Genomic DNA, 27,950 nt, shown 5'->3' on the forward strand with positions numbered 1-27,950 from the left:
TTAAACTATCACACACAGGGCGTATCATGCTACCAATGGACTGTCACACTCTCAAGCCTGTGTCCACTCCCTACACAAGGTGCTTTGTATTGACACAAAACACACTCACTTAATGACCCTGACCAGCCCCTCCCTGCCCACCAAGGGGCCACCTGTGCAGAACTGGAAACTTCACGCCAAAGCCCAATTGCTATATCTATTTCTGATATGGTCTTGTCTTCTTTTGTCTGAGCCGAGTCTCAGTGATTTCCAGATGATCCATTCCTGTGGGACAGATTCACAGTTTTTCACTTTGGGAAGGACACATCTTGGTGGCTAACTCTTTGGTCATGCTTGTGATGGTTTCATTGAGAGAGAATCTCGGAGCTCATGGAACAAGGGATGTATCCTATTTTGTGGTCTCAATTTTTTTCCAGGAAACCTATGCTAGAAAGGACATCTCACCAGTAGCGAGAGCTTATGTGATATTTTCTTCTTAGTATTTTATGTCTATAACCACTGATGATTTGATATATGATAATCAGGCTCACACTGGCACATTAATTTTTGTTATTACTGAAGTTGAGTACACTCTCTGATTAGATCAGCGTTTTTTTTCTTATAGTGCTTCTGAGTTCTGCATATGTTCCAGCCGGTCACCCTTTGTCACAGCTACACGTGCTTTTCTCTAGCTGGCTCTTTGTTGGTTGGATCATCTACTCTCATGCATTTGGTTTTTGTGTAGATGGTTCTAATTCTGCCTTTACACTCCCCAGCTGAGTTTACAGGAAAACAGCGCTACCTTTAACCCTGTCCCAATCCTCCTTCTGTGACATCTGCCATCCTTTTCTGTTGGCAGCTGGGGCTTCCATTCAAGCTGGCCTCAGCACCTCTTTCTCACAACCTTCTTCTGTGAAGTTCAAGTTATTTTGTTTAAGTTTTTTAAAAAAAGAAGATTATTTCCCTCAGGGAGTTAATCTAGCGAAAGGCCACTTGGGCTTTGGTGGGAGTACAACGAGCAAGGCTGCATTTTTGCAACATGGGACTTGGCCCGCTTGTGAACATCCAGTCAGGGCAGGTTGCCAGGCATCCTGAGCACCAGCTGAAGACGCCATGGGGGCAGTGAGTTGTAATGAAAGGCCTATTTTTTGCTCCCTCAAGCTCCTGCAGTCAGAGAGCTTGTACTATTTCCAGAGCAGATGCATTCTCGCGCTTGATGGATTCCGCCACTTCCTGGCTTGCTGGTCTATTCTTAGGGCCGAGGCTTCACTCCATTTGTAGACAGAGCCTGTGCCCAGGGGCATATGGCCCAGCAGGGCCTGCCTGCCCTTTTCTACCAAGGTGGGAACCCCAGCCCTCGGGTGTTTTCTCAATCACGAGAAGATCCGTTTTCTAACCGTGACTTTCTGGGTTCTGTAGAGATTCTCCAGGGCTTTCACAGATGCCAAAGTAGCTTATGGCCATTGCTAAGGGGGTTTTGATCAGCTCACTGTGTTTCATTGCTTATGGATTTGGGGTTCCCTAGAAGATTTTGTTTTGATCTGACCAGTGTTGAGATGTTCCTTAAGCCTGGCCTGTATACCCTCAGATTTTCTATGTTTCTAAAAATTCTGCTTTCCTGTAGCTTCGTATATCATTAGTTCACCCAGGTGACTTTCCCAGAAGGGATCTCCTGGTATCAGCTTCTGCATTGGAATTTACGCGAAGAGAAAGCCAGGAACATACTCACTTGATTCCCAGACTTACCACCTTCAAAATTGGATGTAGTGTTTTCTTTTTGTCTCCTGGAACCCTGGTAGCCTTAATACACACATACCCTTGGGTCAGGAGTGAAACTTCCCACTGGCCACCCCACGACCCCTGTACCTCACCCCCACCCCCAAGAGTGTCATTTCCTGTGATGGAGAGCTGTGTTCTTCTTGTCACAGGCAGGAAACGTGGTGACAGGCGAGATGGTGGAGGAGCTCATTCTCTCTGGAGCAGATATCATCAAAGTGGGAGTGGGACCCGGTAAGACCTGTTGATCTCAGGAGGGCTGTCTGCGGGGAGCAGGGGACTGGGTAAGACCTGTTGACTGCAAGAGGGCTGTCTGACTTATGGGATCACAGGAGGGCTGTCTGCGGGGAGCAGGGGACTGGGTAAGACCTGTTAATCTCAGGAGGGCTGTCTGACTTATAGGATCACAGGAGGGCTGTCTGCGGGGAGCAGGGGACTGGGTCAGACTGGTTGATCCAAGGAGGGCTGTCTATGGGAAGCAGGCTACTGGGGCTTGGGCTTCTGGAGGTGGCTACATGGGAACCATTCTGTGGAAGATCACTGAGTGTCTCCATGAAGCGATGTCCCCGAGCTGCTCCTGATGACCCTTTCCATGAGCAGGCACGTGCTGAGGGATAATCTTTTTGTACACTGTGAAGACGTGTCTCTTTTACCTCATAATTAATAAAACGTCTCCATGTCATTTTTCGGGAGCTGGCGGTCCAGAGAAAGTCCAGTACAGGCACGTAGCTGAGTTTTTGAGGCCCTGCTTCAGCATGTTTGTGTGGAAGAGCAGGCTGTGCAGATCCCTGAAGAGGAAGGTCGGGCTAGGGAATACATGAGGACGGTGAACGAACAAGCATGCCTAGGCTCATGTGAGTGTTGGAAGGACCCCAAACATTGTAGACAGGCCTGTGACTAAGCGTCGACGTTTGAACATGACCTGTGGCCCACATTGACTCCCTACCTGATAACTAATCCACCTCTTAGACACTAGGGCCACCCGCAGGGCCTCTTGAACAAAGGGACCAACTAAAGTCATTTCAGCCTTAACCTGTGAGTAGCTGTTTCTTCTGGGCCTGGCTGGCGTTTGTCTTCCTGTTTCCCACACCCAAGCATGCATTCTCACCGCCATGTTTTAAAATTCTGCCCTGGACAGTCATTATTACCCAGACACTAGCATTGGAGAGAAGGAGAAAAAAAAACCTGAAGATAGATACTTTATCTGGGACTAAAAATAACAGCAGATACACTGTCCCTCCCCCCTCACTAAAAAATAACAACCTTCTGCCCCCAAAAGACAATCTTAAAAAGGAAGCAGAGAGGAAGCTCCTGTAAGGGGCATGTGGGTGAGTGCTGCCATAGGCAGGTGACCTCTTGTGCTGTGACCTAGCCCGTTGTCAGTGTATAGACTGAAAACCGGCCCCGTCTGCTCACAAAGCATGAGGGCTTCTAAACTTCAGGAAGACTTCAAGCCCGACTGTCTTCCTGTGGTTTTCCTCACTGCATAACTTTCTGAGCAAGATAAACAGTCCCTGGTCTGCCCCTCCAGCAGCACACGGAGACCCCACAAGACATGCCGCAGGAGGTGAGCAAGCTGCAGAGCAGGAGGGTGGCGGTGACTCACTCAGGCTTGAGTCCCTGCTTTTTTTCCATGCTATTTATAGCGCTCTCAGGCAAGAGGCTCCTTCTCCGTGTCAGGTTAGCCGAGAGGGTGAAATCTCCACAGCTCACTATCCAGCAGAGAAAACAGTCCCCAGAACTCCTACACAAATAATAATTGAAGCGGGCTTCTCAAAAGACAATGCAATACGCAGCTTCCCTGGGGCAGTGACATTTCAGATGAAGTTTGACAAATGAAAAAGGGTTGCCTAGACAGTAGGGAATGTTAGGTGGGTGGTGGAGGGGAGAGAAAAGAGAAGAAAGGAAGGGAGAGGAGGGGATGGGGAGGGGAGGGGAGGGAAAAACTCAGAGTATAGAGAACCCCTGAGGTGAGAAGAAACTTGCTGAAAAGTCAGTGGTAAGCGCACAGGGAGAGGGGGCAGATAAGATGGGAGGCGGGTGGGGCACTGAGGTGGGTACTCACTTGCTTTGGGGATAAGATGAGATTAAAGTGGTAACAGGCGACATAGGATCAGGATACTGGTGTTCTCCTGGACCCAAGAGAACACAACCAGGACTGAATGGGATATCGGGACAGGAAGAGGCAAGGGAGAAAGATATCCATGTGTTGGCATGACTACTGGAAGCCAAGCTGACCTCAGGTCTGGGCTGAGTGGGGACTCAGGCCAAGGAGATGAATGGAAGCTGGGCTATGTTTGGCCCAGGGTTGAATAAATAGAAAAACAGTTATAGGGCTTCCTCCTTCCGAGGGTTTGTAAAGATCAGGTCCAGGGACAGGCCCTTCTTCTCCCTAATACAAATGTGCTCCATTATAGCCACACCAGGTAGGTGTTGGATTTCCAGCCTCCTGGGCTGAGCAGTGGAGTGTGGAGAGTAGCTGGGAGGATTCCCAGTGGACTCTGGAAGTGGAATCTGTGTGTGTGGAAGAGTGAAGGATGTGTGGGAGAGAGAGGAAGCTAGAGCCAGTGTTCCTCCATTGCCGGGGAGTAGACCTCGCAGCAGAAGGGGCACTGAGGGTTTGTGAGAGATGATGTCTAGGACATTTGCCGAGGATGGTAGTGAAGACTTGAGGGGCGCATGTGGCCAGTGATGTGGTCCCCATAGTGAGACCTTGTAACTACAAGCAGTTATCCTGCAAACATGCTCACGGCTTCACTAGGGCAGGGCAATATGACGGTGAAGGGCATCATTTTATGTTGTGTTCTACTCATCCGAACCATCCCTACATCCACCTCTCCTTCCGTGCAGGTTCTGTGTGCACTACCCGAACCAAGACAGGAGTGGGCTACCCCCAGCTGAGTGCCGTAATAGAGTGCGCTGACTCTGCCCATGGCCTCAAGGGGCACATCATCTCTGTAAGTATTAGGGGGGGTCTGGAAGCTGTGGGGACCATGGGGAGATCATGACTGTGGCCCTGGCGCTGGCCCTCAGGGACCATGCTGTCTTCAAAGAACCTTTTTCCAAATACTGCACATTCTACATGTGTTAGGGATTTGGATGTCAGGATGAATTTGCGTGGGGCTGACATAGGTCATCATATCTCAAATCCGGGTGTTGGGAAATGCTTTGGGAAGTGATATGAAAGGGGGGTGGTTTATTCCAGATAAAATAGTATAAGGGAGCTGAAGAACACTTACGAAACAAGAAAAGAGGACATTTAAAAAGACCTCAAAGTCACCATTTTGGAGTGGTGGCCTGGGAGGGGGCAGAAGAATGTGTGTCACAGATGAATTCCAGGGCCACTGTGGGCAAGAACTCTGGGAGACATGTGAAAAGCTGGGTTTTCTTCCGAGTGTAATAGGAAGTCATCGAAGATGTCAGTGCAGAGGGCGAGTGGCTTGTCTTATAGCAACCAAATCAGGCTCCTTTGGGAAGGATTGGGAAGGGACAGGATTGGGAAGGGACAGATGAGGGAGGAATCTAGCTGGGAAGGTACAATCAGACTGGAGGTGACCAAGCCGTCCACTAAGGGCTGGACAGCAAGTCTGCAGAGCCATACACCAACGCAAAGGGTGTTTAGGGAACGGAACTAAGTCTTGGCAATGGAGTTGGTATTTGTGGAGTTGGTAAAGGAGGAAGAGTCTGATTCTGCTGCATGGTTCACAAGAATGACTGAGGAAAAAAATTCACTCTGGTTTTGTGGGTTCATGTTGATTTTTGAGGGACATGACAGGCACTGAGGAGGATTTCATGGGTTGGAGACCTGGCAGCTGAGGAGCCCATTGGTCTTGGGGATCTATGAATGGCTAAGGAAGCAGGAGGGTGAGCAGATGAGAGGCGGACCTCAGATCTTGCATCAGGGGCATCTGACAGGAAGAGCGAGTGAGCCGAGGTCCGTGGGTGCTTCCACCTCCCATCACTTGTGGAGGGCATGGGAACGAAGGAGTTGAGCGTGGCGACAGCGTTCTGACAGAGCTCCTGAACAATGGCATTGCTCACCATCATTAGCCATCAAGTGTTACTAAGGACTGAGGGATTGAAAGACAAGGTGCGGTGGGTCCTTCCTTCTGTGCACCTATTCCACACCGTTCCCTGAACCACCATGCAGATTGATGGCGATAGGTATGGGAGTTGAGCGGCTCGCTCTGGGCTCATGTTGTGGTGGACCATGGCACCTGCTTGTGGCGCTGAGATGGATGAATGAGTGGATGGATGGATAGATGATGTGTCCGGTTGTTTTTTTTGGTATTCTCAGGCAGTGGAGTCCAGCTCTTTTGTGGAGCACACACTTGTTGAAGTAGACTGTAAAACACTGACAGCATCACAAATCTGCATTTGCGAGCAAGAGCCTTTAATCTAGCTGGAGCCACCCAGGAATACCAGGCTCTAGTCTGTCCATGACTCCAAGTCCCTGTCAGGAACTAGCTGTGAGGATGCTTCCAAGAAGCTTGTGTTTATACCAACCCATTCCTGGACTCTATAATGTTAACTCTTTCCGAGGTTAGCCCGGTTGTATAACTTTTCCAGGGGAGATGGGGAACGAGCATCTGTTTACACCAGATTAGGCACAGACGCCAGAACAGAGAAATGATCCCACCCATAGCCAGCTTGGTGAGCCAGTGGTTATGGGGCTTGCTTACAAGGACATGGTTGAGGAGGATGTGTGTGTGTCAGAAACAGCTGCATCACTGCCAAGTACCACCCGGATGTGAGTGACCGCCTTTCAGATGTGACTTGATGTGGCTGCGGTTCCGAATGCAGTCAAACCTCTTAGGTCCTTTATAATCCAAAACCACACACAGCTGGGCAGGAAGGCATGAGTGGCTGGGCTTTCACTCTCATCAAACCCTCCCCACCCCCTTCTTCTAGGAGGACTTGGCCTGATCTTGTAAGGGTCATACTGTCAGGTCATCACAGTTGCTCCAGTGTTGCGATGTTAAGGACCGTCTCCTAGCAGAAGGACAGCCCCAAAGCCTCAGGTGTGATTGTAAGTCTCCATTACCAGTGATCGTTGCCATCAGGGGTCACATATTTTGACCTCACATCACATACAGGTCCTGAATGGCTCCTGCTAGCAATTGAGAGGAGGTTATACCATGTTAGTACATCTGTCTTAGGATTTCTATACCTGTGATAGAACACCACGAGCAAAAGGAACTTGGGGAGGAAAGGGTTTATTTCAGCTTCCAGGTCCACATCATAGTTCATCACCGAGGGAAGTCAGGGCAGGAGCTTGGAGGCAGGAGCTGATGCAGAGGCCATGAAAGAGTGCTGCTGACTGACTTGGTCCCTATAGTTTGCTCAGCCTCTTTCTTATACCATCCAGGGCCAGGGACACAGGGGTGCCACCACCTACAGTGAGTTGGGCCTACCCACATCAAAAACCAATCAAGAAAATGCCCTACAGGCCTACCTACAGGCAGATCTTAGGGGGACATTTTTTCAATTGATACACTCATCTGAGAAGAGAGACTTAACTCAGTCGTTGTCAACCTTCCTAACGCTATGACCCTTTACTATATACAGTTCCTCATGTTGTGGTGATCCCTGACTATGATTATTTCATCACTGCTTCCTAGCTGAAATCTTGCTACTGTTATGAATTTTAATATAAACATCTAATATGGAGGATATCTAATAGATGATCCCATGGGGGTCATAATCCACATGTTGAAAACCATTGCAAGGTTGACAGAGACCTAACCAGGACAAGGTCTTACTATAGGCTCGTTCAGACACCATCCTTATGACTAAGAACTTCAAACTTCCCAAAGATTGGGGTATGGTGGGGTAGACATACGCGTGCCTCCCAGGTGACTAAAGGGAGGTCATCCAGCTTCTGTGCATAGCATCACATCACAGTTAGCCTAACTCAGCCATTCTGCAAGGCAGTGACAGCTTGTTAGAAAGTCTTGGGCCTTACTCCAGACCTGACCAACTAAATCAAGAGCTCAGAAAGTGAGCCCAAAGATCCCTCAGGACCTCACAATTAGGAACCAAATGCTTCACCAACTGGGTAACTGCCTCAGCCCCTGAGCAATTCTTTTTAAGCATAAGAGGCCCACTGAAAACTTATGAACCAAATCACTTACATCCCACGATGCCTTTGTCCTTAAATATCATGTTAACCATGCTGAAAGACTAAACAAGAAACACTTGTCAGTTACTGCTTTGCAGATTTTCCCAGGGCTAGCTCTTTCTACAGTCTTCCGGCAGCAGACTGTCACCATGTGAAGGTGGGTACGTGTCTTAGATGGCAGGAGAGCACCCCATGTTCAGTCTTCCTAGAGCACGGTGGGATTCTTTGAACAGGCTTGGGATTACCTGTAAAGTGTGGAAGGTGCCAGTTTCATCTCCTTGACACATCGTGTGAATTTGCACTGCACTCGGCTCTTCTTGTAGTCTGGCCTATCGGGTGTGCATCACCCATTTTGTAAGTGTGTGTACCAGCGGTGTGTGAACAGATAACACTGTGATGTTTTGCAACCATGTTAACCGAGGACTTTGGTCAACTTGGATATAGGCTTTTTTTTTTTTTTAATAATTGTTTTGCTTCCATGTATCTGTGCACCATGTCTGCCTGGTTACTGTGGAGGCCAGAAGAGGGCATCAGATCCCACAGAACTAAAGGTACAGACAGTTGGAAACCACTGTGTGGGTTCTGGGAATTGAACCCAGGTCCTCTGGCAGAGCAGTTAGCTGAGCTCTCTCTAGCCTGAGGCATTTGAGGGCTCAGGAACACAGGTTTTCTGAGTCAGGTGACAGCCCTGACCACAACCCTGTGGAATTATCAGGCACTCACATGAAAAGTCCTAGTGTAGCCCCAAGCTACTCGAATGAGCAAAGAGTATTCTAAAGTCACACTGTTGGAGACCTATGCTAATGGAGGCATGAGTTTATGTAATCTGATTATGATTAGAAATTCTGTGCAGAGAGCTGGTTTTAAGTTTTGTTTATTTTGGGTATCTGCACATCTGTGCACATGTGTAGAGGGCAGAGGACACCTTTGGGGAGTTTCTTGTTGCTGTCGCTAGGCTACTCCCATGTTAGCTGAACTTCTCTGCCTGATTCTTGTGTTGGGATCACAGGTGAAGACTGCCACACCCTGCTTTTTTGCATGGGTTGCGGGGACTGGACTTGAACTTGGGTCATCAGGGTTTGCATAACTCTCATTCCTATCTGACGAACCACCTTTCCGGTTCCAGTTCCTAGGGCTGGTTTTGATTCAAGATAGAACTCTAGAAAATGAACGGGGTAAGCAAGGGACACACGGAAAGCAAACATTTGGAAGGAAAGGGGACCAAGCACAGTAGAGCTTGAATGCAGTCACGTGACTGCAGAGCCACAGCTGTGTTGTGGGACTCCAGTCAGTCAGTTAACTTTTGGGGGACCAGCCTTTAAGGCATGGTCTGAGGTGCTAGTGTCCACTGGTAAGCTGCAAGAGAAAGCCTGCTCCCTCTCTTGCTCTGGCACTGGCTTAGCGTGAGGGAAGACCCAGGAAGGCAGAGACAGCACGGGATCAACAATGGCTTCTGTCTTTTCTCTGTATTTGTAAGTTCATCCCTTTCCATCACAAACCCTTAACACATCAGTTTTATTTACCTCAGTGTGATTACCCATGTTGTCATACAGAGGGCTTTGCCCATGAACCTTGTTCAGAGTCTGCCTCTCAAATAGTCAGGCCTTATGGGAGCCACTCAAGAACAACATACTTGACTGAACAAATGATTATCACTAGAAAACATTTGGAAAGACACAAACCAGGTCTCCCCATTGATCGGGACTGGAAGCATATTATCTTTGTGTTTTTTGATGATTTCCTATAGCCTTAGATGGCCCTGAACTCCAAATCCTCCTGCCTCCACCTCCTGAGCACTGGGATCGAAGACAGAGCACCAGCGTGGTTGGCTAAGCAGCAGGGTTCGAACCCTTCTCCTTGGAGTGTAGGGACCAGTTAAGGGATAGAGAAAGAATGATGAACAGGGGCGTGTGGTGTAACCCCAGCACTCAGGAAGCTGAGGCCAACTTGAGCTATGTAGTGAGACCCTGTCTCCTGTGAAACAGAAGAGTGCTGAGCCACAGAGCCCACTGATTTCTGGGTGAGTTGTTCACTAAGAAGTGCCTCAGGAGGCAGAGGCAGGCGGATCTCTGTGAGTTCGAGGCCAGCCTGGTCTACAAGAGCTAGTTCCAGGACAGGCTCCGAAACTACAGAGAAACCCTGTCTCAACCCCCCCCCCCAAAAAAAGTGCCTTGCTACACTTGAACACAATTGCCCCCCAACTTGAGATGTGTGGTTCTCACAGGTGCACACTGTGTTCTCTTCCTAACCCAAACATCCAGCTCCACATAGCTGGCTCTTACCTTCTGGAGCTGGGCCTTTTTTTTGGAGGACCGTGCTGAGCCTTGCCTCCATCCCTGTCACTTTATCCCACCTGTCCCCATCTCATCTCTTTGCTTCCTGGGCTGTCCTGTGTTTTCCTGACACCCCAGAGCACCGTCACCCTCCTTCCTATGTCTGTATCATCCAGGCTCTGTTGGAGCTATCAGGTAGCAGTCTGGGCATTTAGGGTCTGTTCATAAGGAAACATGTGAGAGCCACATCTTAGGAATTTAAAACTGGGTTGCAGTAGCCTGAGGTTGCAGCTAATCCCCACTGCCCAGGAGGGCAGCCTGTGTTGTGTGGGCAGAGTAGATGTTGGCAGTGAGCTCTTATTTAAGGACACGATGGACTGGAGACACAAGGCAGCTGAGAAGATAAAGAAGCCAGGTCTATGCCCTTTTCTCGGCTCTTAAAATAATCTAGCACTCAGACTAAATAAATCTCACCTTTCACCAGGCAGGGAGGGAGGAGTGGCTTCTGAGTAGGAAGGAGCAGGGACCATGGGGTGGCTGGGTACGTTACATAACGGTCTAGCAGAGGACAGTGGTTAGTCTACCACACTTGGTTTTCCTCCCCAGACAAGGGTACTTGAGCCCAGATGGAGGAGGGGCTAGCATGCCAGTCTCTAGCCATCAGAGAAAGGATGTGGTTGGGGAGCCAAAGTGCCAAGGGTAGTACCTTAGTTAGAAAGTCAGCCTCCAGACTCTTGGGCCATCTGCTTGGCTAGGGGTGGAAGGTGGCTCCTGCTCACTTTATTCTCATGGGTGAGGCATGGTCTGGCTTGTCCCCTGCCCCCACCTTACTGATCCTCTCCTTCCTTTCTTTGAAGGATGGAGGATGCACATGTCCAGGAGATGTCGCCAAAGCCTTTGGTAAGTGCCAGGGACAGCCCTGTTATTGGAGGAAAAAGGGAAGGAGGGGCTCTGGGCAGCCCGGAAGAACCAGATGGAAGCGGGAACCCCTGAGGGGCTTCTGGGCTTATTGGGAGTTTTCTTTGCCTGGATTTCATTCCCATCTGACAAAATCCTGGCTCGGTTTTGGTTCAGGTCTATAGCTGAGCAAGCTGGGTGTTCAGAATGGGGATCTGGGGTGAAGGCAATGCCAGCCAGGAGCGGGTCAAATTGTGATGGTTTCATGAGAATGACAACGCCCAGGGCACCGGTGGCCTTGCTCAGTACTTGGTCTGTTGTGAAGACACCACCAGGTGGTTTTGGCTCAACCTGACTGAGTTCCCACCTCATCCTGGCAGGAGGCTGGTCAGCCTACTTCCCACTAGAGGGCAGCAGTGCCCACTGTAACCCAACAGAGCTCATAGGGCCTCTGGGGTCCTGGTTTTTGCTCCACACTGTCCAATATCTCAACAAAAGAGGCAGGGTGGTAAAACAGGACTTCCGAGCCCTGTACTGGCTGCTTAACTTTCCGTAATCCTTATAGAAACCAGAACTAGCTGCCCAGCTCTGAACTGTTAAGTGGTACACTACACCGCACGCACGCACGCACGCACGCACGCACGCACGCACGCACACTGGAAACTTCCTTAGTGATAAAAACAAAAGTTCTCTTTTTAATACTTGGGTGTGTGCAGGCACCTGCACGTGGATGCCAGGGGACACCTTATTGGAGCCGGTCTCTCCTTCCACCATGTGGGTCTGGGGGATCAAACTCAGGTGTTTAGGCTCGGCAGCAAGTGCCTTAACCCGATGAGCCCTCTCACCAGCCCCTGTTCTGTCTTTAGAGACAGAGGAGCAGGCAGAGAGTTCCTGTTGGCAGGATTTCTTAGCAACCCCAAGTATACCATAAAAAACCCAAGTGGCCTAGGTCAGCCGTGGAAGGAAACATAAACCTCTGTCTATTCCATCTTGCCTGGCTTTATGGTCCAGAGGACAGAGGCCCCAGAAAAGAATGACATGGTCATAGTCCTACAGTTCAGGGCAGAGAGAACTCTAGCTTTCTTGGTCATATCCTTAAGCATCATGTAGTGTGTGGTGCTTTTTTCTGCGATCTCCCAGGGACCACAGCACTTGGAGCTGAACGCATTTAAAAAAGCCCCTTCCTTTAGAAAGGACCTTGTTCCTGATCCTGGATCTGGCCCTTTGCTCAGCTCTCCTCCGACATTCTCCGAAGTGCAGCCCTGCATGCCCTGAGAAGTGGGAGGGACCTTAGCTAGAAAAGGCCAATTGGAAAGCCAGTGGAGTGCTGAGAAATAGAACTCCCCAGGAACCATTTAACCGTTGTGCTTAACGGAGCTGTGCTCAGGGTGCCGCTGCTGACTCCCTTCATCTGGAGGTTTGACCAGATCAGTCATGCCACTGTCCCCTTAAAAACCACAGCAGGGGGGCTGTGGTCATCATCGGTGTCTGGGAGCTGCTGACAGTACCCTGTGGAGTCCATGCTGTGCCTTGCTTACCAGGGGCCAGCCCCACTCAGCATCCCTTTATAAATGAAACAGAGTGGGGCTGACTCAGTGCATACCCGAGGGGCAGAGCCTTCCTTATAAGTGACATGAAGGCTGCATCTCACCTGCTGTTGACCTGCCCCTTCCCCGATTACTCAGCACCCATTATGAATCAGTTTAGTTATCTGTTGATGGACGTTAATTTGGTTTGTGGCTGAGGAGGTTGGGGTGCCCAAGAGCACAGAGATGGCACTTGCCTGGTCCCTAGAGAGGACCTTCTTGCTGTCCCACAGCCTGACAGAGGGTATCACACGGGGGAAGAGCAAGTGTTTTTTACAGAGCTACTGAGATCTTCATGGCTGTGGATAACTGATGACTTCCCAGAGGCCTCGCCCCCAGAATCCACCCTCTTAGAAAACTGGGGGTGGAGGGTTAGTTTGTAATACGTGAACTCAACTAGTGCATCATATTTGATATCCATAGTTACCCAAGAGCAGCATATAAAGGTCACTTAAAATTCTGTTGAATTGTTTTTGGTTTGAGATGGAGTCTCATCTAGCTTAGGCTCTGACCCATCCTTTTGTCCATTCCTTGGTATGTAGGAGCCGGCGCAGACTTCGTCATGCTGGGAGGCATGTTTTCAGGACACACCGAGTGTGCAGGAGAGGTGATCGAGAGGAACGGGCAGAAGCTGAAACTCTTCTACGGCATGAGCTCCGACACAGCCATGAAGAAACACGCGGGGGGAGTCGCTGAGTACAGGTATGGCTGCCATGTGGCCCAGGCTGCGTCCACCAGTCTGGCTGGCTACTCTGTGTCATAGTCCCCTTAAGTGGGGGGAGGGGGTGCTAGAAAACACCCCCAACATCTTTGTATGCTGCACCGACTTCCATCTTACTGGCATTTGTGAAAGCAAGCGTGGGAAAGTTGGAGGTGTGATTCTAGGTCTGGGAGGGGCACGTGGCTGAATGGGAGGGAGTGTTGCCTTGTCCTGAAAGACTCCACTGAGAGGCAGCGGCAGTGGTGTGGGATATTCTGGAGTATGGGAAGCTAACTGCAATTGCCATCTCCCCCCCCAACCCCCCCCCCCGCCCCCGTCATTTCCCTCCAAGCGGGAGTCTTGATAAACATGGTGTTACAGAAGCAGGGGAACTGGGCAGGCAAAGGTGTGGGGCCAGCCTCCGTGAGAAGTGGAGCACACTCCTTACTGTCGCTTCCTGTCCCCTCCCTCCATGGTACCTGGACATTTGGCCAAAAATCCCTTTGTCTAACCAGCAGCCAGTTACCTTCCGAGGGCCATGTGGAGTCTGTGCTGGGCCGAGATGAACCTGAGCCACCCTCTGAAGTACACTTCCCCCTCTCCCAGCTGTTGCGGAAAGTCCTAGAAAGAACAGAGAGGGAAAGGCAGGGCAGGCTGCAACAATACAGCTGCCAGGAGCTGAGGGAGAAGCCATCCAGTGGCAGGGCGTTCAGGAAGTTCCGCAGGAAGAAAGTGCCATCTAAACGCCGAGCCTCGGTTCTGGAAGCGAATCCAGACCTTAGAGTTCTTCATTTAGAATGCTGCAGGTCCTCCACCCACAGTTAGCCTGAGCATCACAAGCTTAGCCTGCTCCTGTCTCTCTGGCACTCACCGTGACCGTCCCATGAAACGACTCCCTCCTCTGACCCCAAGGTTAACTACTGCCTGGTTATTAGTGCTGGGCTAGCTGCTTGTCGATCATTAGCACTTATGTGCGTCTTACAGATGAGCAGATGTTGGGGTCCAACTGTGAATGACTCACAAAAGATGACGTCACCTTAGCAAAGGGGAAAGAATCTGGGAAGGTCATGCAGCGTCTGAGAAGAACGCCATGGCAGCTGTTGTGGGCACACATGGGCACGTGTCTGCCTCAGGTCGCAGAGTTCTGAGATCTGACCATCTTTATGTGTCAGTGACCCTGGTTTCTTGAGCTTTCTGCTCGGTAGCAGCCACCAAGCAGCCCATCCAGACAATGGTTTTTAAGGTGCCGGAGTTCACGAAAGGTCTTGGGAACACAGATGCTAAGGTAGGATTTTGAATTCTAGACAATGAGCTTCAGACTGAGTTTCTATTTTTCTAGTTAATGACTAGGCACAGAACGTTCAAGAATTTGGGTACTTGTTGGGATTTGCCTGGTCTGCGCCCTCTGTGATGCTGCCACGAAAGCATGGGCAGACTGCATCTCCAGTTTGCAGGACCAAGGTTTCCTGGTGGCCTTGGGATGATGTCATTTGATGTTTGTGTGTTTAGGCCCAGCCTAAATGACAAAGCCCTGCTCTCAGACTGTGGAGATGCCACCTGAAGTTTTGGGGGTTCCCCACTCACAAAGCTCTCCCCTGGCTCTGAGCAGCAGGTATGGTGATACATGGGAGCAAATTGGAGCTGGTGGGCGCTAGAACCTGGCAAAGGACAGGTAGGCTGCAGGGGTGCGGTCACTCCATCTTCAGGGCAAGACTTTTTGTATGTCCTAGGCAGACCTGTGTTGTCCATGGTGAGGACGTTTAGCATCCACAGGGCTGGTGCTGAGGACAGAAAATCTCTGTGACTTTTCTATCAGTGAAAAGGGATGGATGGAGCTGGCCTAGTGGGTCTATTTTCCCCAGGGAGGAATTCGGGTATTGGCTGTTTGGTGGTCGGTTCCAATAGGAACCATAACAGCAGAGAGGCATTGCTAAGGAGAATGTCACTCCTGGGGACAGTGGGGGCAGGTGTCTCCATCTCTGTCTCATATTGCTGACTAAGACTTCCTTTCTTTAGTGAGTAGAGAAGTTCCTCAAGGCTTCGAGGAACACACCATCTTCTAGGGACTTGGTAGGGATGGCAGAGTGGGGTCAAACACCATCCTGTGGATATACCATCACTCTTGGCCTCAAACTCACCGAAGCTGTTGTCACGTGGATCAGACTTGCACCATATAAGGGAAGACCTCGTGACACCCCACCTGTCTCCAAAAAGCTATAGCCAATGGTTGCTGGGGGGGAGGGGCAGTCATTTTCTTCAGCAGTGTGACCACTGGTAAGGCGCCTGTGTACTACTCAATACCCTCAACCTGGAAGGAAGGATTAAATGCAGTGGGTCATAAGCAGATCAATAAAACAAAACTACATGAAAACAGGGGGCCGTGGTGAGGAAAGAGAGGGGCTTTGGTGGGTGCAGGAACAGGATAAGAGAAAATAATGGGGAGTAAAAATGACCAAAATACATCATCAGCATGTATGATGTCAACAAAATAAAAGCTATAGTGGGGATAATTCTACCTGGGTGATTAAGGGAAAACGAACCAGATTAACCCTCCTCCCCTTTTCCTCCCCCCTCCAGGGCCTCTGAGGGCAAGACTGTGGAAGTGCCTTACAAAGGGGATGTGGAAAACACAATTCTGGATATCCTCGGAGGACTGCGGTCTACCTGTACCTATGTAGGGGCTGCCAAACTCAAAGAGCTCAGCAGGAGGGCGACGTTCATCCGGGTGACCCAGCAACACAACACAGTGTTCAGCTAACCTCAGGGATGCAGAGATGTTGAGCTGAGTGGAAACCACCTCCCACCATGCTTCTCCCGTCCTCCTTTTGTCTGTCCCAGTGGGCTGGCTGTGCTGCATGGTGGAACAGTGCCACCGCTGATGCCGACATCGAGTCCTTGTCCCGATCTTGCACCCAGAGGCCTTGGGGCTTGCCCTGGTGCAGTGTGGAGCCCAGAAGCAGGGTGCTTGTGGGGCCCTGGGCCAGCACCTAGAACTCATTGCCTCCTCGTTTCAACCAACCTTTGTACCCTATCCTTCCACTTTTGCTTTCTTTCTAAAGGACAATGGTTTCACTTTTAATAGAATGCTGTGGTCTTGATTGAGTGCTGGAGTTTGCATATTCAGGAGCATAGTTGTATAGAGTCGCTAGAGTTGGGAAAGCCTCCCCAGGCAGGTAAGTGACCCTCAATTGTTAACACACAAGGCACCTGGCTGGGGAAAAGGTGTGGCAGGAGCCTAAGTCACTCACACCCCACCTACTGCCTCCAGCTTTTGTTGCTATAAAGAAAAGATTCAATGTCCTTTATTTATGGCTAGAAACCAAATATGAGTGAGAACATTCCATGTTCCTCTTTTTGGGTCTGGCTTACCTCACTCAGGATGGTGTTTTCTATTTCCATCCATTTGCCTGCAAACTTCAAGAAGTCCTTGTTTTTTACTGCTGAGTAGTACGCTAATATGTATATATTCCATACTTTCTTCATCCATTCTTCAATTGAAGGGCATCTAGGTTGTTTCCAGCACCTTACTAGACCTGGATGGAGGTGGGTGGTCCTTGGACTTCCCACAGGGCAGAGAACCCTGATTGCTTTTTGGGCTGACGAGGGAGGGGGACTTGATTGGGGGGGGGGGGGGGGAAGGGGGAGGCGGCGGTGGGGAAGAGACAGAAATCTTTAATAAATAAATTTAAAAAAAAAAGAAAAGAACGCAATGGGCAGGGTCAATGGACATGAAGAATCCTGTCCATGCTCCCGCTGAAGTCCTTCTTGGGAACAGGCCTTGTCTCCCTGTTTGGAGCTGCTTGTAGCTAGCAAGCCTGTCCTGTCTTAGATTCTTGTATAGTTTTGTCAGAGACCCCACCAAACCTCTTTCTTGCCCTTCTCAGTCCTAACCTGAAGGCTAGCCCCTCTTCTTTAATTTATTTTAACTTTATTTTATGTGCATTGGTGTGAGGGTGTCAGATCTCCTGGAACTGGAGTTACAGGCAGTTGTGAGCTGCCATGTGGGTGCTGGGAATTGAACCCGGGTCCTCTGGAAGAGCATCCAGGAAGCATCTAGCTATTAGCCCAGGATGACCCCAAACTTGCCATCCTCCTGCTTCAGCCCAGCTAGGCTGGCTCCTCTCCAAGAGCTTACGAACCATCTTGAAGTCCTACAGATGTTTTATGAGACTATAAAGAATTCTTGCTGAAAACCAAGGGCTCCGTGGCCTAAAGGGACTTAAAGTGGGAGTTAGAGGAAGTCCCTTGTACTGATTCTGCCTAGGAAGAAGCAGGTAGCTCTGCAGCAGAGTGGATGTTATTGGTTGGTAAGAGGGACTGTGTCCTGGGAAAAGGCTCCTCTAAGCCCCGAGAGCTGTCCTGCAGTGTGTCTGTCCTGTGTGCTTGATCTTGCTGAGCAAGGGCAAGTTAATTGCCCGGTGTCAACACTACCTGATGCTGTAGGGAAGATCCAGTCACACCAGTACATGGGGAATTGCCAGCCCACTTCTAGACTGGTTTGGGAGATTTGCATTCTGAACCCTTCTCCAACCCCTGTTCCCAAGGCCAGAAGAGTTGTTCTTATACCTGTAGAAATGTGAACGGTTGTACTCAGGAGGACTCTGTGATGGATGCGTTCACTACTTCTTTTCATCTCAATGACCAAACACCTGGAAGAAGCAGCCTAAGGGAGAAAGGATTTCTTCTAGCTCGAAATTCAAGTGATACTGACCACCATGGTGGGTAAGGATGGGAGTGGCTGGCGGCTGTGACCAGCAACACAGGCTGCTTGCTTACAAAGTAGGAAATCAGATTACTGACTACTCATGCTCCATCTGGTTTCCCCCACCTCCTTTATCCAGTCCAGGTCCCCAGCCCATGGGATGGTGCCCCCCACTTTCCAGTTGGGTCTTCCCTTCTCAGTGTGAAGCCTTTCCGGAAACCCCCTCACAGAGTGAGTGTATCTCCTTGGTGACTGTAAACATAGACAGGTCGACAAGATTAACCGCCACAAAGTCGTTTCACAAGAGGCTATGCAATGCCAAGGAGATGCGGCACTTGTCTAGAGGACGCTACTTCCTTTCTGTCCCACCTCGGTCAAGGGGCCACCTCTCTGGAGCACGAGTTTCATCTTTTAGCCCTGAAGTCAGTTTAATGAGCCTAGAATAAGTGAGAAGAAAAGGAACGTTTAAATCCATTGAAGTGGACTTAACACAGCTGGTAAGGAAGGTCTGTCTGGACCTGTGCCTTTCTCCAAACCTCCGGTGTTGTAATGAGCTATGTATCACCTGTGTTAACACCGCAGCATGTGCCACTGTGGGGGACATTGCTCTGAGGGTGCCATGCCATGTGTCCAGGATGCTCCCGCCCTGGGCTTCTGTTTTCTTCCCCCGCAGCAACCAGGCTACTCATCTCTGTTCTCGATAAGCCTTGTTGCAGACTGAATGGCCTTACACACCCAGAGGCCAGCCCACTGCCATCTGGTTCTAGGCAGATGATGGCCAAGCTCTTGTAAAGCTCCAGATACCCAGGATCATCTTGGAGCAGAGGCTTCAGCAAAAGAACACACATTCCCTTTGCTGTAGCAGGTCCATGATGTAATGGGCCTAGAGGACCCACTATTTGGACATCCTTCAGCTCAGGCACCTCTCCTACAACATGGACAGAGAAGTCCTGTTGTCCGTGTATGTATGGGACTTCCTGCGATGGATTGGGAGGGATGGTGGCTGTGACAGCACGAGGCTGCCTGCTCACATCCCCGTAGACAGGGAAGCAGAGCAATCAATGTTGGCATTTACCTCCTAGGTGATATCAGGGAGCATCTTCTTTGGAAAGGCAAGCACAACCCTAGAGTAGGGAAGCGGGAACGTGGTACCTTTGGTCTCAGGCTGGTGCAATGCTTCTTCGAGTTTCGAGGCATGCCTCAGAGTTAACACAGCAGCAAGCTGTGTGTTTTTCCTATTCAGCCTTTTGCGTTCTCTTAGCCACAAGCAGTCTCTCGTTATCTCATCAAGTGAGCAGAGGGCTTGCCCGCACCATACACCAGGAACAGCTCTTCTTTCTAGTCTGGTCCCTTGAGGCTTCCTGGCATGAAAGTTCCCCCTCCACCACCACACACTAAAATACAGTATGGAGAACCCCAAATCCTTGTTTCGGGGGCTACATGCTGCTGTGAGGCCTGGTTTGCTGGGATGAGTCCTAATTGGATAGGTCAAAGAAGAACCAAGAAGAAAGCCGAAGCAAAGAGCTCCCATTCTTCCCCAGCCACGTGAGAACTCTGACCTATTTCTGGCATTCTCTTTCTCCCCGGTGTGAGCTCAGATTTCAATCAGAAGAAGTCCATAGGCACGGGTGTGGATGGGAGCAGGACAGGACATACCTGGGGGTGGCTGCTCCTGGAGGCATGACTTACCTAGGCAACTGCTGAGCCACATCTTTCCAAAACTGAGCCCAACACCAACCTGTGCACGGTCTTCTCGAGACAACCATCGAAGTGGCTTCTTGTGCCAGAAGACTTGCTCCGCAGGTTTCCATGAGGCACGCACCGTGGGGGAAACACACTCCTCAAACTCCAGGTCACTTACCAGTTGGAGCAAAGCTGCAGAGCCTGCATTGATAATGTCACAGAAGGTGCAAAGCTGCCAGCCATTTGAGAAGAAAAACCTAGAACGGTGAGCAGATAGGAGATGCAGATTAGGGACATCCACGCCTCACATGACTGCCCCGCCGCCGGTCTCCCCAGGGTGAACTGAGGTGACAGGGCAGAGGCAGTGAGGAGGAACCCACGCAGTTCTCTCTCAGCCACGGTTTCTGTTAGGGACCCAAGAGAAGACAAAGACCCAGGTTTGCAATTGGCACTGTTATTTTATTATTAGTACGAGTATTATACAATAAACTTGTACTGGTATACAGACGATTTATTTAAAACAATTTTGTTCAAATTTTGAATCAAACATTGTTTTATTATAATAATGAAATAATTTCTACCTAGAAAACCTGCAAGCACCATCAAAGAAAGGGACCATAAAATTCAATAAACAGACTCGAGTGTATCCTACAAATAGACACACCACGATTAGAAAATAGAATATGAATTCTTCCATTTTTTTAATATTTGTTTTAAAAAAGCTAGTGCAAGTACAACATTTTACACTGGAATTACAGAGAGAGTATGCACGCATATGGAAAAGTTCTCCTGTCACAATAAAAGCTCTTAACTATGTATGCACTTAAAAGTTTCTTTTCAATAAGGTGCAAAAAACTTTTTTTTTCCCTAGTTCTCCACATGGTAGTACCCTCAGCCCAAGTTTTGGTGTCTGTTTCCCCTTGGCCTGTGGGAGGCATATGAATGGAAACGGGAGGGTTTGGGAACCTGATGTGAAAACCTTCGCTGGTTCAGATCTCAGGTCCTTTAGGGCCAGGACTCTACTGGTTAGAGATGAAAGACTGTCTTATTGAAAGGCCACCACAAATACGGACAGGACTCCGCTGCGACCCCTTTCAGTCAGCACCACCAGGGATTACACTTGAGCGGTGCAGGTGGGGGAGGGGCAGTAGTCACAGAGTAGGACCAGGACCCCTGGTGGGTTGTCAGGGTTATGCCTCACTGACTCAACATTTCTCTAGACCACTCTTGGTCTAGAGAATAACTTCAGAGTAGGTGGCGTGGGTAAGAACCAAGAGAAACCTAGGCACCATCCGTCTTGGTAACGGATCTTTCAAGACAACAGTTCTAAGCCAGTGTCACCTCAGCTGGGTAGTCTAGGGGACAGTGCGTTATCTCGGTAAGGGTTACTGTAAACAGTGCTTCTTCCCACACAGGCCTTCAGACTGCCCATCCAGACAGCAAAGGAACAGGAAAACATTGAGTGGATGGCATTCTCCAGGTGTTCTGCAGCTCAACAGTGTTAGGGAAGCTCTTGTAGACTGATTTGTGTAGATGCTACCTAATGTCCAAACTCATGGCATCGGAATACAGGCGAAGCTCCTGTATGCAAGAGTTGGGATACAAAGTGCTGAAGCCTCTGTCCCCTCTTCTGCCTCTGTCAAGGAGAGTGTCAGCTATAAGAACTTACACAGTACGGGAGGGGACCCAACTCCAAATTTAAGAATCAAAGCTAGGGTCTGTTTACCCCCTAAACTGTCCGATTTGAAGCACCCAGCTCAACTGTTGAACAGGAATCTAACTCTGACAAACCGCTCTGCCTTTTCTCTGGCCTCTGCTTGACAAACATCCAAATGAAAGCCAGGCATTCAAATTGGAATTGATGTTTTTACCCCCATGTAAATGAGGCATGGGGTGGGAGGCAGAAGGAAAGCTCCTTTTCTTTTTCTTTTTGTCCCTATGTGAGTCCTGTCTTACTGGGAAGGAGGATCCCTTATAGAAACACTTCATGTTCAGGATTATATTCTTTGGGTTTATAGGAACAGGAAGTGCTGAAAATGTCAGACATCATCCAAAGAAAAGAAGTTGCAATGGCTTAAGAAGGGAACTTAGAGAAGTACTTCCGGCCTAGGAATGGACAGTATCCTCAAATAGTGGAATACACTTGCCCATTCTTCACACAAGAACCGCATGTAACAAAAACAGAACAGTAAGCATAGGTATAGTATAGTTGAAGAGCCTCTGACGTTGTAATTCTTCCAGGCCATAACCATACAAATTGGATCATCAAGACGACAAATTCCTATATACAAGAAAAAACCCCAAAACATGTAACTTTCATCCCTCCTGTTTTTTTTTTTACACACAAAATATGAAACTCACGGTTTCAACAGATCTGTCTCTTTCAAACACTGAAAATCATCTCAACATTCATTTTTCTTTTGTGCAATTAAAAAAAAATATCTGTACTCCCCAAAGTGAGTGCCTCAAAAAAAAAAAAAAAAAACCTCCCATCCCCCACCCCCCTTTGGCTGCTCAAATTAGGTGTACTTTAAAGAAAGAAAAGAAATAACTTCCCACAAGGTATAGTGCTACAAGAAAAAAAGCCTATCAGTAAGTAAGGTAACGTTTGAAGCGAGGTCATCTATGTGAGAGGAATCTCAGCTCCAGAGTAGAAGATGTGCAAACTGTTTGGAGTTGCCATAGGAACAGAAACACAGCACTGTCCATGGAAAAGGGAGGAACCCAACCCAACGCAACAGGTCATATGCATGTGCTTTATAAAAAAGTAGATTCTTTATAGTTATTACTCCATTTGTCTTTAAATTCTCTATTTCAGAAATTCTGGGTTCAAAACACAACCATGGAAGCAAAGTCCTTTGCTCCACTTTCAGAAAATAAAGTATAATTCTCTTGCCTTTCATCTCAACCACCAAAGAAACTAGATTGGGCCTGGGAGAACAGGGCCCTGCATTCCCCTGACGTCCAAGGGGACCGACTAGGAAATTTTGGAAGGGCAGAGGGTTTCCAGGAGAGAACAGACCAGTTTGTTGAGCGGCTTGTGGCTCAGGAAACAGTCGCCATGCCAACCAACACAGCTCAAAAAATCTGGCTTTCTATCCCAAGAGCTCTGCCTCCTCACCCATGTCTGAAATAGGTGTTAGTGTCTTCAAAAGCATCTACAAAACAGGTTTCCTTAGTAGTCACAGATGTTAAAGGGTATTGTCAATTGTTTCCTTAAAAAAAAAAAAAAGAAAAGAAAAACCCAAAGCTACAACAAAAACAGATTTTGGCAACATATTTCAGTAAAGATCAAACTATGTGCAAAGAGTGGATTTTCTGATCACTAGGAGCTACTGTTCGTCTTGAACGCGCAGCATTGTATTGCAATCTGTGCAGTAGCCAAGGAGCAATCCACACGATGCGGGGAGATCCAAACATTCCTTGAAATTGTACAACCCTACTCCAGAGCAGTCCAAAGTGCTGTTGCTGAACACGTCCGTGTTCCACACACACACACCAGCCCCATCCCTGAGTAAGAGGTGTGAAAGGTTCCGCAGAGTTCCTTGCAAAGGAGCAGGAAGGACACTGCCACTTCCTGGTGGGGGTAAGGGGAGGAGGGGAGGAACCCAACAAGCTCACCTAACAGAAAACATACAAGGTCAGAATTCAGAGTTAAGGACGTTCTGCTGCCGCCACCACCATAAAAAAAATCAGGCCATCCCAAACTGAGCTGGAAGAACTGAGAAAAGCAAAATGTGACCAACATAGACAACTATCCTGCAAGCCCCGTCCCCCCAAAAAAATGCAATTTGGATTTCCACTTCTAAAAAAATTTGAGGTAAGTGGCATCCATGGCCTTCTCTTTCCAACCCCACCCCTGCTGACCCCAAGGTGGCCCAGACAAACTGAAATAATTCTAAAGTTAAACATTCTAAGGAACAGTCATTTTATATATTTAGAAATCCCTATAAAGAGAGGTTCTTGTTTGTTGGTTTCTTATTAGTAATATTACTATGTTTTCTTGTCGCCCTGACTCATTTCTTGGTGATTGTGTGTTCCACTGTAAACGCAAAAGGCCTGCTGTTATTTGTTTTTTAAAAAAATGGAAAGCAGGAGGAGAGAATGAAAGACAACTGTTGGTAAAATATTGCCAAGAGGACAGGTACAGAGAGGCGCGTAGCTGATCCTTGTATGCTGATGGCACAGCCGTGACTGTGCTCCCTACACGGAAGGGTGACCGCAGCTGCTTCAGGAGTCTGGCGGGCCCCACCCGTGTCTGCAAACCAGAGGTGGCTCCTGCCTCTGAGTGTTCTTCCTATTTGAGGAGAAAGCTGTCACAAGGAAATGGTGGCTGTGGTTGCCAGGTGGTCCCCTCCAAAGCCACCGGTGGGCAAGCTCAGAACACACGCACATTTGCACATAGGCAGTAAGTTGTTGGCGCTCAAAGGCAGAGAGCAAAGTCTCAAGGACCCGGAAGAGACTGAAAAGCGGGCTGATTGCAGCCCACACTGCTCCAGAGCGTGTTCTAGGAACCATCCGCCTCCTTGGCGCATTCCAGGTTCACTATAGAGTGAAGGGCCTTCGCAGAGTGCAGAGTGCAGAGTGATGGGCCTTCTCAGCGAGCCAGCGCGCTTCCCTCTGGTCTCCTTGGATGGATGGCGCTATGTCCTGGTGACAGATACAGCTCCCCTACCCCAGTACTCTGTATCCACATTAAGGGAAAGCAAGCGGGCTCGCCTCTCCTGGCTCCTTCCCTCCAGCGTTTCTCTGGTCAGCAAGGGGAAGGAAGGTCGACCCACAGAACAAGGAAAAAAGCCCAAAGGGAATGAACTTTAACTAGATAGCTCACTATTGGCACACAAAGTATTGCACATGCTAAGAGAATGAGCGAGTGAAACGGGACAAATGCTTTAGAAGGACCAATGATTTTTTAAAGTTCCTATACCTGAAATAGAACCACAAAAGTTATGATATTCCTATTGCTCTGAACTGTGTGTTTACCTATTTTAGTGTCGGTTTAGTGAAGACAGTCAGTTCAATACCCGAAGTAAGCCAGAAAGTGATGGATGTGTTTTCTGAGCTGCTGTAATTAGTGCACCCCTGTGACGGCCTCCTATTCCTCTTACCATCAAAGATTAAAACAAGACAAACAATAAAAAAGGAAAAAAAAAAACCCTAATAAGTGCAAGTGCCCTGAGCAGAATATATGGAAGATTAAGCAAGGTCTCTGAAAAGAAACATTAAAAAAAAAAATCACAGCACTAACTAAGCAATGTGACTGCAAGAATGGGCCCGCCCAGCTCTGCTAGATGCTGGGAGGGTAATGAAGTTTAGGGAGAGGCCAGCTATTCTGAACTTACTCAAAGGTTTTTGGTACATCCCAGAAAAAAAAAACAAAAACAAAAACAAAAACAAAAACCATCAGTCACAATGAGAGCCTCTGTGTGAGTGCAGACTGGATAGCCAACATTTGGGTTGTATAAGGGAGAAAAGGTCTCTTTTTTTTCTAATTTGAGAACTAGAAGTCCTTTTTGTTTTTCGATGGTTAAAAGAAAAGCCAAATAAGTACTTACTTGGGTTAGTTGCAACCAAGTAAGAATATTTAAAATCTTCTATTTATAAAACTTGGTTTAAAGCACTTTAAGACACACTCAGAACCTGCAAATGATACTTTGATCTCTGGGAATGAAAACCTGTGACTTCATGAAACACCCTTTCTGGGTTTTTGTACCAAACATTAAATCTTGGTTTGATTTCAAATAGAAAAAAAAATCATTCTGAAAAATAATATTAACACTTTTCCCCCAGAAATAAACAAACAAAAAACCCACTTGCTCACATATATAAAATGTCTATATGGGAAACTCTCAGTGATTCTGAAAAAAAAAAAAAACTCTCAGACCTGGCTTCTCATGACAGATGTGGCAGGTGACAAAATGACCCTGAAAGGAACAGAAACCTTCTAAGAATGGCCTAGGGTCTAGGCAGGTTAGAAAGTAATTTTGCTACATTTATTTATGCTCATTCGACCCCCCCCCAAACTTTCCCACAACGTTATTGGATAAAAACTGCAGGAATATCACACAAACTAAAATCTCAAGATGTGCAAATCGCAAAGTTCTTTAGGAGCTCACCCTAAAAACACTGGACAAAAACGAGTGTCTTTTCCTCCCTGTGTTTTCCCAGTTTCTCTGCCAACTCTGCATGTGCCTTTAGCTCTTTCTCCAACACCAAAGTGACAAGTGCCTGCTGTAGTACTTGATGGTCATCTACTGTCACGTACTAGTTCATAGTTCACACTCACATTCACACTCATCCCTTTACACCAGACGGGAGCTTTTCTGGCTCGTGGGCAGTCCTGCAGAGCTGAAAAGTAGTTACAGTGTTGAAAAAAAAAACCCAAAAGCAACTTAGGTTTGTCTTTTCTTGCCAAAGAGTTTCAAGTTAGATACAGTACTCTCGCTGACTGACAGACCAAGGTGTTTGGTTAAGAAAAGTCTGCACACAGCACTTTTGACAGCTGAAGAATAGTAACAGGTGTGCGTCTTCCAGATCTAATTCTCCACGTCACACTGGGATTGAGAAAAAAAGAAAGTGGCACCGGAGTTGTCCATAGTCATGAACTAGAAACAGTACTAGACCTAAAAGACGGAGAAGAAGCTGCCCGGCTCAGCTCCGAGAGCTGCCTGGCTCTCTCTGGAGGGGAGCTCGCATTTTCTTCCTGGGAGCAAAAGTCAATGCAAATAACCTGATTGGTTTTCCTAACACTGCACAGAAATCAGTGTGGGGTACTCCTTCTGTCCCCCAGCCCCACTGCCACCCCCCTGACCAGGGGTGACCTGAGCAAGGACTTCCCTGCCCACCATGACACCTGGTGACGTCACTGAGTCACTGGACTGGTAAAGCAGAAATGAAATCCCACGTGTGGCAGCTGCTTTAAAAAAAAAAATCTCAGTGCAGTCAGGCCCCATGGGGGGAAATATTTATATATATATATATGATTAAAAGTTGCTTTTTATTGTAAAATATGTTGGAGAGAACCACGTTCTTTGAAACTAGTTTCCTATCTGTCATCTGACGCCTCCCCATGATGCCCTGAAGCTGGGTTCCTGAGGATGACTTTGCATGTAGGAAACCCAGGTCCCCCAATCCCATGCCGAGAGTGAGCAAGCATGGGAAAGGGAGGCAGAGAAAGAGAGACCGTCACTCGCCACCATGGCACCCATGCGCCCCTTCACAGGGGCACACCCAGACACCCTTGCAGGTCACTTCCCACTGAATTTGCTCTTGAAACCAGTGAGAACTGATGCCCCTTGGCTCTGTGCTGCTGGAGAAGGCAGGTGCCGATCAAGCCACATTCAGGGCCACCTAGGATGCCCGGGAGCTCCACGGCTACGGTTCTAACCACCCTTCACCCCGCCAGCTCCTCAACAGACACTCACAGACAATGCAAATGCACCAGTCTCCTGCGACATACCTGTGTGACTCTAATGACAAGGTTAGAACACAAACCTAAAGTAATAGGATAACATGTAAATACTGTGTTATTTAGCCTACAGTACAGTAATTGGGATACAGACAGCAAGGGAGGCCCAGGCCTCCGCTGCCGGCACGGTCTCTACTTGCCCACATTAGATCGGCCTTCGATGCAGATTTTAACCTCCTGAGGAATGAGCGAAGGCTTGGGAAGAGTCAAAGGTGGCTCGTCCTCCGACTTCTCCAGTTTGCGGGTCTCCGGGGCCGACCACCTCCTCTTCCTTGTGGCTGTGGGCTTGCTCGGTTCTATTTTGGTGAGGAAGGGTGCTGCAGGCAATCCAATCTTTTCTGGAAACTTCAGTTCACCATTCTCAGAGAGCACCTGGGGGCCTCCCTGGTTGATTCCGTTTTCTTGCTCAGCATATCTGTGTCTGCTGCCAGCCAGACTGTCCGTCGTTGCGTGCTTCAGCAGGACGCTGGCAGGGTCCACAGGCTGGCCCTTTTTAACAGAGCCATTCTTCAGGTTCTTGAGGGTGAGCGAGATGCAGACATCCCCAACGGAGAGTTTGGAGCACGGCAGATCGAAGAGCTGGCTGGTTCGCTCAGGCCGGCAGGACGACCAGCCCTGTCCAAACACAAAAAAAGGATACTCTACCAAAACTTCAACACTGACCTGTGGAGACAGAGGCAGAGGGAGAGAGAAGGAAGGAGATTATTAGAAAATGGTTCGTGTGTGGGTTTTGCATGCGCCCACACACTGGTGTAAGGGTGTGTG

The 27,950-nt window shown here is 48.6% G+C and overlaps 2 protein-coding genes across 11 annotated transcripts in view; one reads left to right on the top strand and one right to left on the bottom strand.

Moving 5' to 3' along the window:
* The window catches only part of Gmpr (guanosine monophosphate reductase), a 36,726-nt gene extending 19,799 nt beyond the window's left edge, over window positions 1-16,927 (top strand). Inside the window, exons 5-9 of one of the 2 annotated variants that reach the window (XM_050144036.1) lie at window positions 1,908-1,989; window positions 4,606-4,712; window positions 11,007-11,049; window positions 13,175-13,334; window positions 15,910-16,927. In XM_050144036.1, coding sequence (XP_049999993.1) covers window positions 1,908-1,989; window positions 4,606-4,712; window positions 11,007-11,049; window positions 13,175-13,334; window positions 15,910-16,090 — 573 coding nt within the window. In that variant the 3' untranslated portion in view covers window positions 16,091-16,927. The remainder of the gene's footprint in view (window positions 1-1,907; window positions 1,990-4,605; window positions 4,713-11,006; window positions 11,050-13,174; window positions 13,335-15,909) is intronic. The other variant, XM_050144035.1, reaches the window with a different exon arrangement.
* A 103-nt stretch (window positions 16,928-17,030) lies between these two features.
* The window catches only part of Atxn1 (ataxin 1), a 380,257-nt gene continuing 369,337 nt past the window's right edge, over window positions 17,031-27,950 (bottom strand). For 8 of the 9 annotated variants that reach the window (XM_050144032.1, XM_050144029.1, XM_050144031.1 and 5 more), the window contains one exon: window positions 20,156-27,848. In XM_050144032.1, coding sequence (XP_049999989.1) covers window positions 27,318-27,848 — 531 coding nt within the window. In that variant the 3' untranslated portion in view covers window positions 20,156-27,317. Of the gene's footprint in view, window positions 27,849-27,950 lie in introns of all 9 variants that reach the window. The other variant, XM_050144026.1, reaches the window with a different exon arrangement.

This window comes from Alexandromys fortis, unplaced genomic scaffold (genome assembly GCF_014885135.2).
Source record: "Alexandromys fortis isolate MF-2015 unplaced genomic scaffold, M_Fortis_MF-2015_v1.1 scaffold_1, whole genome shotgun sequence".
In the NCBI taxonomy this organism is placed as follows: Eukaryota; Metazoa; Chordata; class Mammalia; order Rodentia; family Cricetidae; genus Alexandromys; species Alexandromys fortis.